Source organism: Rhinopithecus bieti, unplaced genomic scaffold (genome assembly GCF_001698545.2).
Source record: "Rhinopithecus bieti isolate Rb0 unplaced genomic scaffold, ASM169854v2 scaffold_49434, whole genome shotgun sequence".
NCBI classification, from domain to species: domain Eukaryota; kingdom Metazoa; phylum Chordata; class Mammalia; order Primates; family Cercopithecidae; genus Rhinopithecus; species Rhinopithecus bieti.
The window spans coordinates 45,462-63,512 of NW_016819387.1; the positions used below are offsets into that span (position 1 = coordinate 45,462).

At 53.5% G+C, this 18,051-nt stretch overlaps 1 protein-coding gene across 1 annotated transcript in view; it reads right to left on the minus strand.

The window, feature by feature from the left end:
* DEAF1 (DEAF1 transcription factor) overlaps positions 1–18,051 on the minus strand; it is a 48,616-nt gene that overhangs the window by 29,616 nt on the left and 949 nt on the right. The window contains 9 exon segments of the mRNA XM_017858938.1: positions 777–905; positions 1,471–1,599; positions 2,716–2,842; positions 7,945–8,010; positions 9,713–9,852; positions 10,751–10,897; positions 11,175–11,304; positions 14,139–14,236; positions 17,907–18,051. Of these exon segments, the coding sequence (XP_017714427.1) occupies positions 777–905; positions 1,471–1,599; positions 2,716–2,842; positions 7,945–8,010; positions 9,713–9,852; positions 10,751–10,897; positions 11,175–11,304; positions 14,139–14,236; positions 17,907–18,051 (1,111 nt within the window).

The window sequence follows — 18,051 nt, forward strand, 5'->3', positions numbered from 1 at the left end:
CCAGCCTGGGTGACAGAGCGAGACTCCGCCTCAAAAAAAAAAAAAGATTTAGGCCACATGTGATACCAATCTTGGTTTTTCTTTCTTTCACCAGACACCGAATGCCCATGCCAGCACTGGGGAGACCAACACCTGCCACTGGGGGTGTCTACTTTCAAGAGGATAACAGCAAACTCACCAGAAAAAACTTCAGGCTTCACAGGCCAATTGGTTTCTAGGGGTGTGCCCTGCTGTTGTACCAAAAGCAGCTTCCACAGCACACACATGAATGGAAGTGGCTGTGTGTCAATAAAACTTTATTTACAAACATAGGCAGTAGGCCACAATTTGCCAGCCACTGATCTAATGCATCAATAACAACAACAGGCCAGGCGCGGTGGCTCAAGCCTGTAATCCCAGCACTTTGGGAGGCCGAGACGGGCGGATCACAAGGTCAGGAGATTGAGACCATCCTGGCTGACACGGTGAAACCCCGTCTCTACTAAAATACAAAACTAGCCGGGCGAGGTGGCGGGCGCCTGTAGTCCCAGCTACTCGGGAGGCTGAGGCAGGAGAATGGCGTAAACCCGGGAGGTGGAGCTTGCAGTGAGCTGAGATCTGGCCACTGTGCTCCAGTCCAGGCGACAGAGCGAGACTCCGTCTCAAAAAAAAAAAAAAAAAAAACAACAACAACAACAAAACAAACCAAAACGAATCCCATTGCACCTAGAAATTCTTTCATAGGAAGCAGTTCTGAGGACAATAACCTGTACATGTGGGAATTCTTTCAAACCTACCTATTTTGGGATGTGACGTTGGCAACGCAGCTTCTGGAAACGGTGCGATCTGGCAGCTGTCCTGATAGCCAGGATAGTGAGGCTCAGGATGGCTGGCCCTGCATGGGGGCTGCACACTGGCCTCTTGGACTGTTGGCGAGAAAAGGGACAGGGAACCTTGGGACGAATGTCCGCACAGCAGACCCTAAATATCACACTCTAAGGCTGCGCCATTCAGTACACATAGTAGCTTATGGCCACACACGGCTACTGAGTCCCTGAAAGGTGGCAAGCCTGAATTGTTGACATAGGATTGGGGCTATATCAGTTAAAATAAAATAGATTATAAAAATCAGTTGTAGCTCTTTCCTTTATTTTCCTCAGTGTGGCTACTAGAATATTCTCCAGCACACATCCGGCTAGGCTGCACTTCTGTTGCACAACTGTAGTCAGAAGCAGAAGCCGGCAGACAGAGTATTTTCAGCTTTGCCGGTCCTGGCGTCTGTCACAAGTAACCCACTGCCACACGCCAACCCCACCCACACTGCACCGCCCAACTGACGTGGCTCACACGCCGTCCCCACCAACAAACGCCTGGTTCAAGGTCCCTCTCGAGGTACCCAGCAGCCTACGAAGCCCAATATGGCACTGGGGATGTGATGTCATGGTCAAGGATATGCTGAGGACATGTCAGGCAGGCACTGGAGCAGCTCACCTGTGGCTCCTGCGAAGACGTCACCCTGGGCCGGACTCTCGGATATGACAGCAGTGGCCTCTACTGTGGATGCCCGGTCAAAGGTCAGTGCCCCCGAGGTTGTGATCTGTCCCGAAGGGGTCACGGTGACTGGAAAGGCAGAAGCACATTTCACGCAGCCAGGCAATGGCACCCACGGCACACAGGTCCTGTGCCACCCGCAGGCACCAATCCTTGAGGGGGCCTGGGCTGAAGTGCAGGCAATGGTAACCGTACCCTTCCATGTGAAGGACACGTGGGAAATCCCAGACCTTGGAGAAGACCTCAGAGGAGAAAACCAGGATGGCCAGGATGGCAACTTGCCACCACCAATTGTTCACTGTTTAAACTGTGTTCCCCAGCATGGAAACGTGCTGCCCAGCCAGAAAACAAACATAAAATAAAACTTCCAATGATTTTTAAATACTTTGTGGCTCAAATTAAGAAAAAGTCTTTAATCCAAGCTGAAGGTAAAAAGCAGCCATGTCCCACAGCAAGGCTGCCTCTTCAGCTCAAAAAAAAATCCTGGCGACAGATCTTGAGACTCTGCTGCTGTGGGACTCTTCCCGCACCCACCACCCAGGGCCTCGAGAAGGAGCCGACAGGGTGTTTTAGAAAGACCTTGCTCTATAAAAGCAAAAACCCAGACTTACATTAGTTAACAAAAGCCTGTTACAAAGACATTTTCTCCTATTGCTACCTCTCCCCGTTTAAATCCTGTCTGTACAAAAAAATAAAAACATTAGCTGGGCATGGTGGCATGTGCCTGTGGTCCCAGCTACTTGGGAGTCTGAAGTGGGAGGAGTGCCTGAGACTAAGAGGTCAAGGCTGCAGTGAGCCTGGATCCTGATGCTGCCCTCCAGCCCCGCCAGAGTTCTGTGCAGCCCTCATCCAGCGCACTGAGAATCCCTCACCAAGGACACCCTTGTCAGGAAACGTCCCCCGAGCGTGTGCTGGGCACTCGGCTGTGCTCACTGACACTGGGAAACAGCCCGGGACGAGGCCGACAGCGCCCAGATCCCAGGGAAGTAAGACAGAGCTGGGCACTGGGACGGCCCTTCCCACCCGGGGGCCGCACTGCAAAGGAGCATGAAGGCGTCGACATCCCTCCGGCCACGCGATGTGCTTTAGAAATGAGAATCCCACGTGGCCGTGGGAGTGGTGACGAGAGAAGGCGATGCACTCAGGTCCCCTCAGTGAACCAGAGCCACGTTTTCTCAGACTCACAGGTGGTGGCCGCGGTGGCCGGAAGCAACGTGATGTTCTTGGGGGAGTCCTTCTTCACGGGAGTTGTGGGCAGCTCGTTCTCCTTCTTGCGCCTTTTGTAAGGCACAAAAAGCCTGACTGGGCCACTCTGGGGGAGAAAGGAGATAGGCCACCGCGTTGGTGTGTGCAAAAGCTATGCTGCGCTTGCAACTCCTTACGTGGGGGCACCATGGGGTGTGTGAGTCACATGGTGAGACCACATTAAGATGGTAAGCGCCCCTAAAAATCCCACCTCTTTTTTTTTTTAGACAGAGTTTCACTCTAGTTGCCCACGCTGGAGTGCAGCGGTGCGATCTCGGCTCACTGCAACCTCCGCCTCCTGGGTTCAAATGATTCTCCTGCCTCAGCCTCCTGAGTAGCTGGGATTACAGGCACGCACCACCACGCCCGGCTAATTTTTGTATTTTTAGTAGAGACGGGGTTTCTCCATGTTGGTCAGGCTGATCTCAAACTCCCGACCTCAGGTGATCCGCCAGCCTCAGCCTCTCAAAGTGCTGGGATTACAGGTGTGAGTCACCGTGCCCGGCCAAAATCCCACCTCTTTAGGCCAAAAATCCCTTAACATGACAGAAAGGATACTTTAAAAAATAACATAGGAATACTAGTGCAGCAAAATAACAAAGTGTCATCGACAGATTAAAGGTCAGGAATTCAGGGCCGGGCGCAGCGGCTCAAGCCTGTAATCCCAGCACTTTGGGAGGCTGAGGTGGGTGGATCACGAGGTCAGGAGATTGAGACCATCCTGGCTAACATGGTGAAACCCCGTCTCTACTAAAAATGCAAAAAATTAGCCGGGCGTGGTGGTGAGTGCCTGTAGTCCCAGCTACTGGGAGGCTGAGGCAGGAGAAGGGCGTGCCTAGGAGGCAGGGCTTGCTAGCAGAGGCAGGGCTTGCTAGCAGAGGCAGGACTTGCTAGCAGAGGCAGGGCTTGCTAGCAGAGATCGCGCCACTGCACTCCAGCCTGGGGGACGGAGCGAGAATCCGTCTCAAAAAAAGAAAAAAAAAGGTTAGGAATTCCTAAAAGACAGAAAATAGATGGGGGCCAGGGCCAAGCAAGGGAGGAATGAGAAGAAGCCACAGAGGAGAAAGTTGGCAGCACAAGGGCATAGCTTCAGCAGCACCGCAACAGACAGGAGGAGGCATGGGATCAATTAAAGAAAACGGTAAAAGTCACCAAAGATCTCCCCATGGAAGAGGCCAAACCCTCACGGAGCTGGGCCTGGGACACTCCCGCCTCCGACCTGAGACCCTCGCAAGCCCAGCACCACACAAGGCTGCTGGACACATGCTCAGAACGTCTCTTCTGTCAGTTCAAACCTGTTGAAACTCTAGTGAATTTTTCATTCAGTTATTCTTCTTTCCAATTCTACAATTTCCATTTGACTTTTTTTTTTTTGAAAGACAGAATCTCACGCTGTTACCCAGGCTGGAGTGCAGTGGCGCGATCTAGGCTCACTGCAAGCTCTGCATCCCGGGTTCACGCCATTCTCCTGCCTCAGCCTCCCAAGCAGCTGGGACTACAGGCACCGCCACCACGCCCAGCTAATTTTTTGCATTTTTAGTAGAGACGGGGTTTCACCATGTTAGCCAGGATGGTCTCAATCTCCTGACCTCATGATCCGCCCGCCTCTGCCTCCCCAAGTGCTGGGATTACAGGCGAGAGAGCCACCGCGCCCAAGCGATTTTTTTTTTTAAATAATTTCTATCTCTTCATTGACATTCTCCAGTGAGGAGACAGTGTCTTCAGACCTTCCATGCAGTCTCTAGCTGTGGTTTTCTTTAGTCCTCTGAACATACTGAGGATGGCTGTTTTAAAGCTTTTGCCTGTTAAACCCAATATCCCGGCCTCTCCAGGTTATTTCTGTTGCTCTCCTCCTGTGTATGGTTCATGGTTCTTTGCATGTCTTAGACTCTTTTGTTAAGAATCAGACACACAGGTGATATACTGTAGCAACAGTGGAAAGCTGTTCTCCTTTCCCCCAGCTCCTTGCTGCTGTCTGCTTGTTTATTATTCAGGGATGGGGCTGGACTGTGTAACTGAAACTGTTCTCCTGGGGCGGCCTCGGCTGCCGTTCCTCTGAGGGCTCAGCCCTGGGGGTGCAGTCACCTCTGGTGGTGGGGATTTTGCCTGTCTCTCTCCCTCATCTCTGTTAAGCTGTTGGTTTAGTCAAGTGTCAGAATCAGCTAACTGCCAGCCGCCTGCTCCATTACTCCCAACAATGCCCTGGGGCACACAGCGCTCCACCGTCTGAGCCAATTAAATTAGGGCTTCTTTACCAAGAGGTTAGATCTTGAAGGCTTGTTTCCCAGGTGGGTTCTTAGCTGTGGCTTTCCTCGCCTCTCTGGTAAACCTGCTGACCTAGTTTAGTTTCTTGCTCTAACGGAACTGCTGGCCTCCTCTTAACTGCTTACCACCAAAATGTCCATTGTTTTCCAGGGCACTTTTAGGCTTGAACATCCCCATACTGTTTCAAATCAAGTCAGTTCCTTTGGGAAGGGCTTTGGAACTCTCTGTTCTTACAGCCTCTCTCTCTTTGGGGCTGAATGTCGGAGCCCCTACTCCAGACCTGGAGGCGGGAACAGTGCCTGAGTCTATCAGAGGGACTCTGTTGCATCAGCCGGGCTCTGTGAGGGGGGGCGGCAGCCTCTCACCGCATGGACGCTCCACCCTATGGGCAATCTGGGTTGAGGGAAATTGGGGCCTCCCTATACTTGGCCTCCCATGTCTGAGTAACGCCTCTGCCCTCTGAGTGGGGCTGACTGAAGAGATTTTCAGTCACACTTCCCAGGAATCTACTGCAAATTGGAGCTGAAGGGGTTGAGAACCGCTAGTGGCCTGCCCCTCCCAGTGAGATATCACATCCCTTGACCGGGAGCTGCAAGGAGTGGGAACCCTGTTCTCTTGGTCACAACCACCCCGAATGGAGCCTCCTCCATAGGGAGTTGGGGGCAGAAAGGGAGGGAAGGAGCTGGTCCTAGCTTAAATGTCACAATCCTCACTGCTCTTTCCAAGACTCAGGACATTTTCTTGGATGTTTCTTTATTTGCTATATGCACCTAGGACAATTTCCGGAGACCTTAAAGGGTTATTTTTTCACAGTTTTCACTAGTTATTTCTCTGGAGAGTTGGTCCACTGAGCTTATCACACCACCATTCCCCAAGTGGAAGCCAAAAGTTTTAAAATGTGATAAAGTCCAATCTAAGAAATCCTAGTTCTAACTCTAGGTCAGGAAGATTTTCCAATGTGCTTTCTCCTAAAAATGTTATAGTTTTACCTTTTACTTTAGATCTGTCACCCATTTTGAATTCATTTTTGTATCAAGTGTGAAGTTCAGGTCATCCTTTGTCTCTGCCGATGAACGTCCAGTCGCTCCAAGGCCATTTGCTGGAGTCTACGACACTCTAGTCTGACCCAGATTTGGGGGTCTCTGCTTCTGCCAATGCCACACTGTCTTGATTACTGTCACGAGCTAGTAAGTCTTAAAACCCCGCAATGTGATTCCAACCATTTAAATGTTTATTTCAAAACTGTTTTGGCTTTTTAAATTTCCTTTACCTTTCTATATAAATTTTAGAATCAGCTTGTCTGCATCTAAAAAGAATCCCGCTGGGATTTTGATAGTAATTGTGTTAAACCTATGAACCAACTTGAGAAAAAGTCACATCTTTACTATATTGAGTCTTCTAATCCACGGACACAGGATGTCTGCTGATGTATTTCAATCTTCTCTGGTCTCTTTCTTTAGCATTTTTTTCAGTACCTTCCACAGACAGACCCTGTTCATGACTTCCTAGACTGACATCGAAGTACTTCAGCGTTGGAGCCCCTGCAAATGATCTACCCGCAGGCTCAACTGCCAATGGGACCGACGCCTCCTCACAGCCCAAAGGGGACCGACACCTCCTCCCGGCTCTTTTACTCCTCCAGCATCTCTAAGAGTCTCACCTACTGGCTTTTCCAAATCAACTTCAAAATTATTTTACATTCACAAAATTGTTTTTTCCACTAGAATCACATGAAATCTATATACGAACTAGACAATTCTAGGACGTTTACTGTTTCACCCCAAGAACACGGTAGGTCTCTCCATGGTTTTTTTTTTTTTTTTTTGAGGTGCAGTGGCTCACGCCTGTAATCTCAACAGTTTCGGAGGCCGAGGCGGGCAGATCACCGGTGGTCAGGAGTTTGAGACCAGCCTGACCAACATGGCAAAACCCCATCTCTACTAATAATACAAAAATTAGCCGGGCTTGGTGGCTCACGCCTGTAATCCCAGCTACTCGGGAGGCTGAGGCGGGAGAATTGCTTGAATCTGGAGGTGGAGGTTGCAGTGAGCCGAGATCGCGCCACTGCACTCCACCCTGGGCGACAGAATGAGACACCGTCTCAAAAAAAAAGAAAAAGAAAATTATTTTGGGTCTTTGTCAAATAGTTAAGAATTCAGAATAGGGCCGGGCGCGGTGGCTCAAGCCTGTAATCCCAGCACTTTGGGAGGCCGAGACGGGCGGATCACGAGGTCAGGAGATCGAGACCATCCTGGCTAATACGGTGAAACCCCGTCTCTACTAAAAAAAAATACAAAAAACCAGCCGGGCGACGAGGCGGGCGCTTGTAGTCCCAGCTACTCGGGAGGCTGAGACAGGAGAATGGCGTGAACCCGGGAGGCGGAGCTTGCAGTGAGCTGAGATCTGGCCACTGCGCTCCAGTCTGGGTGACAGAGCGAGACTCCGTCTCAAAAAAAAAAAAAAAAAAAAAAAAAAAATTCAGAATAAAGAAATACGTCAAAAAGACATTAAAAGCTCTATTCATGAATAAGTTTACAGTAGCATTTTTCTGACACGTTATAAAATGCAGAATATCTAACAGCACACATACAAGGAAAAGTGTATATGTTTAGTTTTAGAGTTAAGGCGGTGACATTATAACCGCTTTTCATTACTTAAGATTTCCATAAATGTTCTTTGAGCAACATCTTGGGGGCCAACCACGTGCCCCCGCATCGAGACATCAGGTTTCATTGTGGTGTATCAGGGAGCAGGGGACAGAGCAGCCCAGGAGAAGCGAGAACAGTATCCCTCTCCAAGGCAGAGGGCAAGAGGGAAACAGCCAAGGGGCCAAGGGCTGTGGGACCCACTCAGCCACCCCCAGCCCCACCAAGTGCTCCTGCTCCAGACATGCTGGCAACTTACTAAGGTCATGTCGTCGCAGCAGGCAGCACAGGTGCAAGAGGCAGCGTGAGGGTTTAAGATCCCGTCCTGAAATGTAAAAAGAAGCACCACGCATTAGAAAGTCAGCCCCTAAATGTGAATCATTCAATAATAGAAGATTTCAACCACTTCTACCATTTACCTGTCATTCATAAATACAAAAACTCTTTTTTTTTTTTTTTGAGACAGTCTTGTTGGGTTGCCCAGGCTGGAGTGCAGTGGCACGTTCTCGGCTCACTGCAACCTCTGCCTCCCTGGCGCAAGCGATTCTCGTGCCTTAGCTTCCCAAGAAGCTGGGATTACAGGCTTGTGCCACGACACCCGGCTAATTTTTGTATTTTTAGTAGAGATGAGGTTTTGCCATGTTGGCCAGGCTGGTCTCGAACTCCTGGCCTCAAGCAATCAGCCCACCTCGGCCTCCCGAAGTGCTGGGATTACTGGAGTAAGCCACCGTGTCCAACCTCATAAAGACAAAAATTCTGAGAAATGAGGGCCGGGCATGGTGGCTCGTGCCTGTAATCCCAGCACTTTGAGAGGCCGAGGCGGGCAGCTCACTTGAGGTGGGGAGTTCGAGACCAGCCTGGCCAGTCTGGTGAAACCCGATCTCCATTACAAACAAAAATTGGGCCAGGTACTGTGGCTCACGCCTGTAATCCCAGCACTTTGAGAGGCCGAGGTGGATGGCTCACTTGAGGTCGGGAGTTCGAGACCAGCCTGGCCGACAGGGTGAAACCCCATCTCTACTGAAAAAAAAAAAAAGCCGGGTGTGGTGACGGGCGCCTGTAATCCTAGCTACCTGGGAGGCTGAGGCAGGACAATCCTCTGAGCCTGGGAGGCGGAGGATGCAGTGAGCCAAGATCAAGCCACTGCACTCCAGTCTGGGCAACACGGTGAGACTCTGTCTCCAAAAAAGAAGCAAACAACAACCAGTAATTTCCAGAGACTTCTCCTTTTCACAGTGCCATTATTGGTGGCAGAACCTATCTCTTTCCTTTCAAGATTTGCAAAAGGCCCTAGAAGAATTGCTTCCTTAACAACACACAAGGGGCCGGGCACGGTGGCTCAAGCCTGTAATCCCAGCACTTTGGGAGGCCGAGACGGGCGGATCACGAGGTCAGGAGATCGAGACCATCCTGGCTAACACGGTGAAACCCCGTCTCTACAAAAAACTACGAAAACTAGCCGGGCGAGGTGGCGGCGCCTGCAGTCCCAGCTACCCGGGAGGCTGAGGCAGGAGAATGGCGTGAACCCGGGAGGCGGAGCTTGCAGTGAGCTGAGATCCGGCCACTGTACTCCAGCCTGGGCGACAGAGCGAGACTCCGTCTCAAAAAAAAAAAACACACAAGGAGCTGAACTGGAATAGAAATTAGAAGTCTAAGAGAGGTTAGGCGACTTTGAAAGGGTCACACGCATTCAAACAGGAACGATTATCTTAACTTCCACTGTTTTCATTTTTTGTGTATTTGACACGCCCCCTTCCTGCAGCTGCTCTGTGCCAGGCACTGTGACCTCATGTACTTCTCCCAGCAATCCTCACAGGGCCACGATCATCATCATTCCCAATAGAAAAATCCAGAAACTGAAATACGAGAGGGTCAGTCACTCATCCAAGGCCACACAGACACGAGGTGGAGGCTGCAAACCCCGTGTGTCTGACCCCGGGGCCTGTGCCCTCCCTCTGACTGGGCCACCTCGGAGATCCCGCATCCAAGCTGCGTGTGGAGCACAGGTGAGGATGCACGGACGATACCTGGATGAGGCACTGCAGGGGTCGGCCTGCGTAGCGAATGCTTCTTTTCCAGTCCTTACTGCTGGCTCTTCCTGCCATGGCCTCAAACTCGGTGGGACTGTACCAGTTCTCCCCCTGCTTGATGCACCGTCCACGGCCGCCTGCAAGGAAGAGCAGCAGTCACGATGACAGCAGGTAGGAACGTCGCCTCTGCTGTCGCCTCCCTCCTGGGACCTCCTCCGCCGTTCCACCAGCACCAGTACCCCAGCAGCTTGTGTGATCTCACCCACCCGTGTACTTGGCCCTGATAGGGCCACCACGGATCTGCCTTTGCAGCCTGTGCCTCTGATCCCCTACGTGATCTCTCCAGCCACTGTCCGCAGGCACTGCAGGCTCGATCAGGTCCCACACTGAGCACCTCTAGTACCCACTTCCAGAGCCTTTGTCTACAAGTCCCAAGCTGACCTGGCAACTTGAGAAACACGTCCCAGCCCTGCCTCCCTCCCACTCCTTCTTGCTTGTCTCCTATCCCGTAGGTCACGATGGTTTTTCACCCCTAAAGGGTTCCCAGGCCCAGCCCTGCCTAGTGCCTCTCCCAGGCCTCAGCTCTAGTTCACAGGAACTGGGTGTCACTTGCACCTTCTGTCTTGTTGTTTTTTTCTTTTTGAGACGGAGTCTCGCTGTTGCCCAGGCTGGAGTGCAGTGGCTCCATCTCGGCTCACTGCAAGCTCCGCCACCCGGGTTCACGCCATTCTCCTGCCTCAGCCTCCCAAGTAGCTGGGACTACAGGTGCCGCCACCACGCCCGGCTAATTTTTTGTATTTTTAGTAGAGACGGGGTTTCGCCGTGTTAGCCAGGATGGTCTCAATCTCCTGACCCCTTGATCTGCCTGCCTCAGCTTCCCAAAGTGCTGGGATTACAGGCGTGAGCCACCGCGTCCGGCCCTGTCTTCCTAACTAGTTCTAGGTGCCACGATTTTTATCTTTCTCAGCCCCCAATTTATCCTAGGGGGGCTACAAAGGGAAATACAACTTTGGAGTCTGAAGCGGCAGCCCTCACCTGAGCCAAGCCTGTTCTTGTACAGAGTGCCACTGATGTTCCGGCACCGCACGGGCAGCTCACTGTCGTACACAGAGGGGTCCCAGTTGTATTTAGTTCCACCTTTTTCTTGGCCGGGAGCCAGAGGGGTTGGAGGAGACTGAGGACCTTGGGCAGAGAAAGTGTGTGAAAGTGAGAGGCCGGACGCCAAGAAGTACATACAGCATGCACTCACCTCACAGACACCCACCTCCCCGGAAGCACCACCTCCTTCAACGGCGGGAAAACTCTTCTCCGCCAGGAAAATTCCACTGCTTCTACTTAAAATCCATTAATATTTGATATTCCAAATTTACCACAAAAAGAACTAAATAAATTCCTGAAATAAATTCTAGCTATTCTGAAACATGTTTTGCCCAGGCCTGGGGAGCAGGCACTGCTGTACCTGGGGTGAGGGGAGCTGCCGGGCCCTTCAGCCCGGTGGTCTCCACGATGCTCCCATCTGTGTGGACGACAATCAGTGTGGCTTTTTCGGTGTTCAGGCTGTCCCCGATCTGAAGGGCCGTCCTACCAGACTAGAAGGAAAAAACGCTCCGTCAGGTCACGTCCGAGCATGACACGAGGCATGTCACTGAGCCCAGCTGGGCCGTCCTCCAGCAGGGCTCTATGGCTGTTCTCACCAAGAAGGGACGTTCGCCTAGGCACCCCATATCTTCTCCAAAGGTATCTCTCAAAGACTCAAAAACAGAGCCAAGAACAAGAGCAGGCAGTGCCGAAGTCTGTGTGGTGCTGAGGAAAATGCCTGCCATCACTTGTCAAAAGGAAAGAAGACATGTGCTCCACGGATAGGAAACACCCTGACTTCTGCCTGAGCAGCTCCCACAAGGTCACCGTCCTCATGCAGGGTCTCCAACAGACCGCGCTGGCCACCACAGACGAGGCCTTGTGCAGGACCACCCTCCAGAGCCCCTTCCAGATGGCGACTGGAGACCGGGGCCTCAAGTCATCTGACAAACTCTGGTCTGCAGGCTCTGCCCCAGCAGTGGGCAGACCAGAGACTTCCAGGGGCCTCCCCGAACCCAGCGTTCTGGGTGCCCCAAGGTTTTAATTCTGAATACAAAACCAAACGAGGCAAAGCGAGAAGACAACTGTTTCTTTTTTTTTTTCTTTTTTTTTTTGGAGACGGAGTCTCACTCTGTCCTGAGGCTGGAGTGCAGTGGTGCCATCTTGGCTCACTACAAGCTCCACCTCCCGGGTTCACACCATTCTTCTGCCTCAGCCTCCCGAGTAGCTGGGACTACAAGCACCTGCCACCAAGCCCAGCTAATTTTTTGTATTTTTAGTAGAGACGGGGTTTCACCGTGTTAGCCAGGATGGTCTCGATCTCCTGACCTCGTGATCCGCCCACCTCGGCCTCCCAAAGTACTGGGATTACAGGCGTGAGCCACCGTGCTCGGCTGACAACTGTTTCTTACATCTGAAAATGTCACTGTCGAATCAGGGCACTTGAGGAGAAGGTTCTCATGCAGTTGAGGGTTCCCCGACACACATGCCTGGCGCCTGGGCTCACGGAGGCCCAAGGGCCAACACCTCACAATGGGGGTCCTACCACTGTGCCTGAGTCACCAAAGACCAGCAGCTCTTCACAGGAGAAAGGCAATGTCTCGTGTCTGTTTAAGAGTCACAGAGTATTTTTCTTAGGAAGGGAACATACAGTTATTTCAGACCGTGTCCCGCTTTGTTGTCAGTTTCTAAACAGGAACACACCAGTCTCTGGTCTTCCTGGCCTGGAGGGGAGAAGACTAGCCTCGGCCTCTGCAGGCACTTGCAGGATACCGCCGCTCCATGTCAGCATGTTCCAGGCACCCGCAGGTGCCTTGGGTTTCAGCCCTTCCTAGGAAATGAGGCGCCCAGACCCCGCTGCCAGGAAGGAGCAGCCTGACTGAAAGCACAGATCACCGCATGGCCATGGGTCAGCCTGTGTGTGTTCTCACACCCATCAGAAATAAACCAAGTTTCTGGGCTGGGAGCAGTGCCTCATGCCGTAATCCCAGCACATTGGGAGGCCGAGGTGGTAGCTACCTGAGGTCAGGAGTTTGAGACGACCTGGACAACATGGCGAACCCAGGAGGTGGAGGTTGCAGTGAGCTGAGATCACTCCACTGCACTCCAGTCTGGGCAACAGAGCAAGACTCTGTCAAAAAGGAAGGAAGGAAGGAATGGAGGGAGGGAAGGGAGGGAGGGAGGGAAGGAAGTTTCCAAGTTTCTTATGTTTTTACTGAAGTCCTTCACAAGTTTTCTGTTTGCTGCCATTCTAACAATAACTCTGATTTCTGGCCGGGTGTGGTGGCTCACGCCAGCAATTTGGGAGGCCAAGGCGGGCAGATCACCTAAGGTCAGGAGTTTGAGGCCAGCCTGGACAACATGGTGACCTATCTTTACTAAAATTACAAAACTTAGCTTGGCATGGTGGCACACACCTATAATCCCAGCTCCTCAGGAGGCTGAGGCACAAGAATGGCTTGAACCCAGGAGGCAGAGGTTGCAATGAGCCGAGATCGCACTACCGCACTCCAGGCTAGGTGACAGAGCAAGACTCCGTCTCAAAAACAAAACAAACAAACAACCACTCTGCTTTCAGGTATATGAGGATGATGTCCCAGGTGCGTGACCAAGGCTGAAAAGACTACAAGTAACAGGTGCCAGTGGTCCCAGGGAAAACCCCTTTCTGGAGACTGGACCCACCCCGGCATCTGCCACTTGGAAACAAGGTTGCCTGTCCTGGTTGACCCAATGTCCCCAGGTCGCCGAAGGCCCCACATACAACACATAAAACAAGCTGATACAACATGATCACGAAAGGGCTCTGAAGGTGGCAGAGACACTATCTGAAACATAATTGGCTTTCAGCAGTTTCCTAAGCAGAGGGCAGTCAGGCGTGCAGAATGAAGGAGGGTGGGAGACTGCGCCATAAACGCTATGAGAACAGGATATGGGGGAGGGAAACGCCCCGCTTCTTTTAGCTGGCCCTGCAGCTACAGGAGCAAGGAGCGCAGGCAGCGCCGGGCCTCGGGCAGAGGCTGAACTGTGGGCGGACGGCAGCCTGGGCTGGGTCAGGAGCTGGGAGTCCCCACCCGATGCAGGCCACCAGCCCATCTGATGAGGTGTGACTCTTCACCCCACCTTGTGAGGCAGCTTCTGCCTCAGCTCTAAGTTCTCCCACCCCAGCACAGCCTAAAGGCTTCTGAGAGCAGAGCGAGCCAGTGCCTCCCTCCCCAGCTCACAGAGCAGACACGCACCATGGGCTGAACCCCAGGAGAGCCTCAGGGAAGCCCAAGGCCCCCAGCGTGGCACCACTCACACTGGGCTATGGCCCTCAGAGCAGCTTATGCCCTTCAGAGCAGCTTACCAGAACATGTCCTGAGATGGACGCCGCGTTGGCCACAGACGTGGTGAAGACATTGTCTGCAGCAGCCCCCACGTTGGCCACTGTCACTGTGGTCACCTCTGCAACAGAAGGAGCCTCATTTAAGAAGCAACGAAAGCCAGAACGGACAAAGTGAACAGCCTCACCCAGGCGCTTCAAAGACAGTGACTCCCCCTGGGGTATGTGCACTTGTAACCTGGAAGATCTTGACACTCGCATGAACGGCGCTCGACCTTTATTTCTATTCCACAGTCTAAGTCACTCGGCTTTTCCAGGAAAGAGAGAAGAAATCTATTCTTCCCCAGTAATGCCTTTTATGTGCAGTAAAAAGTGCACACAACAAACCCACCCGTCCCTATGCCCCAGCCAGCCCCAACTCTACCAAATCACCACTGGGACTCTATCTCCCTCTGCGGCGCGGCTGTGTCCTGCCAGTCAGGTGTGCCCTGCGCCTACAACGAGCTCTCGGCCTCCCCACAGGTGAGGACACTCCTGGACCCACTCTTGCAGCTCCATTCCTGCCTCTCCTCCACCACAGGGGTCAGGCCACCACCGTCAGGTGACCTCAGCCCCATGCTCACCGCCATTGCCCTTGGTCTCTGACCACTTCCTCCTAAAAAGTACATCTGCCGGGCGCGGTGGCTCAAGCCTGTAATCCCAGCAGTTTGGGAGGCCGAGACGGGCAGATCACGAGGTCAGGAGATCGAGACCATCCTGGCTAACACGGTGAAACCCCATCTCTACTAAAAAATACAAAAAACTAGCCGGGTGAGGTGGCGGGCGCCTGTAGTCCCAGCTACTCGGGAGGCTGAGGCAGGAGAATGGCATAAATCTGGGAGGCGGAGCTTGCAGTGAGCTGAGATCCGGCCACTGCACTCCAGCCTGGGCGACAGAGTGAAACTCCGTCTCAAAAAAAAAAAAAAAAAAGTACATCTAACCTGCCTGTGCCACTTGGTGCCACCCCACCGCACCCCCTACAACATGGAACTCGGCCCCCTGGCATGCAGACAGGCCCTCTGGCAGCGTCTGCACACAGGACAAGTACCACAGAGGTCAGCTACACCCCACCTCCTGCCCCTGTCATCCCAGATAGGTCCTGCAGCTCCAGCCTCTGCGTGTTGCAGTGTTTCTAGAGAAACACTTTCTGCCACCAACACCCCCACACTCTCCTCTCTGCCTCTGCGAAGGCTTCCTGTGATGCTCCTAGGCCAAGCAAGTGGCTCTTCTGTCACCGAGTTCTAGAATGTCCTGTGCCCAGGGCAATCTCTGGCACACAGCAGATGCTTAAAAGATACTGGTTGAGGCCGGGCGCGGTGGCTCACGCCTGTAATCTCAGCACTTTGGGAGGCTGAGGCGGGCGGATCACGAGGTCAGGAGATCGAGACCATCCTGGCTAACACGGTGAAACCCCGTCTCTACTAAAATACAAAAAATCAGCCAGGCGTGGTGGCAGGCGCCTGTAGTCCCAGCTACTTGGGAGGCTGAGGCAGGAGAATGGCGTGAATCCAGGAGGTGGAGCTTGCAGTGAGCCGAGATAGCACCACTGCACTCCAGCCTGGGCGACAAAGTGAGACTCCATCTCAAGAAAAAAAAAAAAGATACTGGTTGAATGCGTCCTGACCATACCATTAACCCAGCACTCACCAAACTGCCCTAAAAAATGCCTGTTTGCAGTCAAGCGCGGTGGCTCACGCCTGTAATCCCAGTACTTTGGGAAGCAGAGGCGGGCGGATCAACTGAGGTCGGGAGTTCAAGACCAGCCTGACCAACATAGAGAAACCCCCCATCTCTACCAAAAATACAAAATTAGCTGGGCATGGTGGCGCATGCCTGTAATCCCAGCTACTCGGGAGGCTGAGGCAGGAGAATCGCTTGAGTCCGGGAGGAGGAGGTTGCAGTGAGCCAAGATCCCGCCACTGCGCTCTAGCTTAGGCAACAAGAAGGAAACTCCGTGTCAAAAAAAAAAAAAGCCTGTTTGCTGTCCTTCTCCACGACCAGATCACACCAGGTGCCGGGCTCACTCATCCTCGCCTCTCAGCACCACAATCCCCAGCAGGCGGCGTGGGGCCACAGTGAGAGCTGAACGCCAGGCCCGCCGCAGCCCTGGGAGCATCCGCCCAAAGCCTCCTCAGGCGGCAGCGTGTCCTGCTGAGTTACTTAAACCTGGAAACCACTTGACTTCAGCTTTTACCACATAAAAACACAACTACCATATTTTTCAGAAGAAAACATACGTCAACATATTTCTCTGACATCACGATGAACAGCATCACTTTTCTTTTATGCATTCAGAAAATACGTGCAAAATGACAAAACCTGAAGTCAACCTCATGGCTCCAAATCCCAATGTGAAACCAGAGTTTAGCCACGAAAGCCAACCCGAGAGTCACAAAGCTTTCCCTCCCTTTTTCTTCTTAACCAACCAAACAAGCAGCAGTGACCCCCTTGCCTTTGAGGGCCATTCAGTTGACCAAGGGCAGCCCAGACGCTGCTGGGACAGCCCCCAGGCCAAAGACGCACCCAGAGCACATGCAATGCCCTGACATACCTGGGACACCAAGACTGGGGTCCAGTTCCTAAACCCGCAAAGCTCCTTAGGAGAAAAGTGCCTCACAACGCAACAAGGAGCTCCTCCAAGGGTCTGAACACTGAGCTGCGAGTCCCTGGGGGACACTCGGGAGCTCCAATGGGGAAGAGTGCAGTGCGTTGGGAAGCTAGTGGGCAGGGAAGTCTATGCCCCACTGACACGAGGGCGGGACACAGGAGGTGCTGGATGGCAACAGCCCCGTAGGGCATCTGTGAGCTCTGCCCTGGGCTCCCAGTGTTTTGGAGCCTGAGGAGGCTGCTCTGTGTGGCAAGAAACTATGAGCAGCTTACAGAAAAATATGGGCTGGCAAGCCACGGCAGCCTCCCCAAAGGGAGCCTGACAGGAAGGGGGCAGAAGGAGCAGGTCCTTAGGGAAAAGGCAAGAGAAAGAGGGAGGACTGGGAGAGGAGCCTGCACAGGTAACTCCACGGTCCCCCTGGGTCACCACACAGCCACGCTGACCTCTGGCATCATGGCCTCCAGCAGGCTGCCCACCCCTGGCTCCTCAGTGCTCAGGTCATACTGGAACTGGCCCTCAGGACGTGGGGGGGTTCCTGGTGACCACAGGTGCCCACCCACCCCCAGGCTTCTCCAGGACAGGTGGGTGGGGGGAGCCAGGATGAAGGCAGGGCAGGGGCAGGGCTGCACAGGGGAACCAGTAGGAGGCAGGGCTGCCACAAAGAAAAGGGAGGTGGGGCCGGTGTGTGCCGCGCAGGGCCAGGCCAGGTGAGGCTGGGTGGGTCACCAGGGGCAGGTGTGCGGGGCAGGTGGGGCAGGCTGGTCACCTGGGGCAGGTATGTGGATCAGGTGTGCGGGGCAGGTAGGCCAGGCTGATCACGTGGGGGCAGGTGTGAGGGGCGGGTGGGGCAGGCTGGAAACGTGGAAGAGGTGTGCGGGGCAGGTGTCTGTGGCAGGTGGGGCAGGCTGGTCACCTGGAGCAGGTATGTGGGGCAGGTGGGAGGGGCTGGTGGGGCATTGTGGTCATGGTGGCGCAGGTGGAGAGGTGTGCGGCGTGTGGGGTGGGCTTGCCGTCACGTGGAGCAGGTGGGTGAGGAGCAGGTGTGGGCGGGCTGGTCACGATGGTCCCAGTTGTGCCGGGGCAGGTGCTGGCGGGGTAGGCGCGCTGGAACCGGACAGGCGAGGAGGCCGGTGGCGCCACTTGGCCTGCGAAGGCTGCGGCAGCGCGGTGCTCATCGGGGCCGGGCAGGGCCCTCGGCGCCCATGTCCATGTGCCCGGGCCCGCCGCCATCACCGCCACTGCCGTGACCCGCGGAGTCTCCGCTCGCCTTCCGAGTCTGCCGTCCTCCTC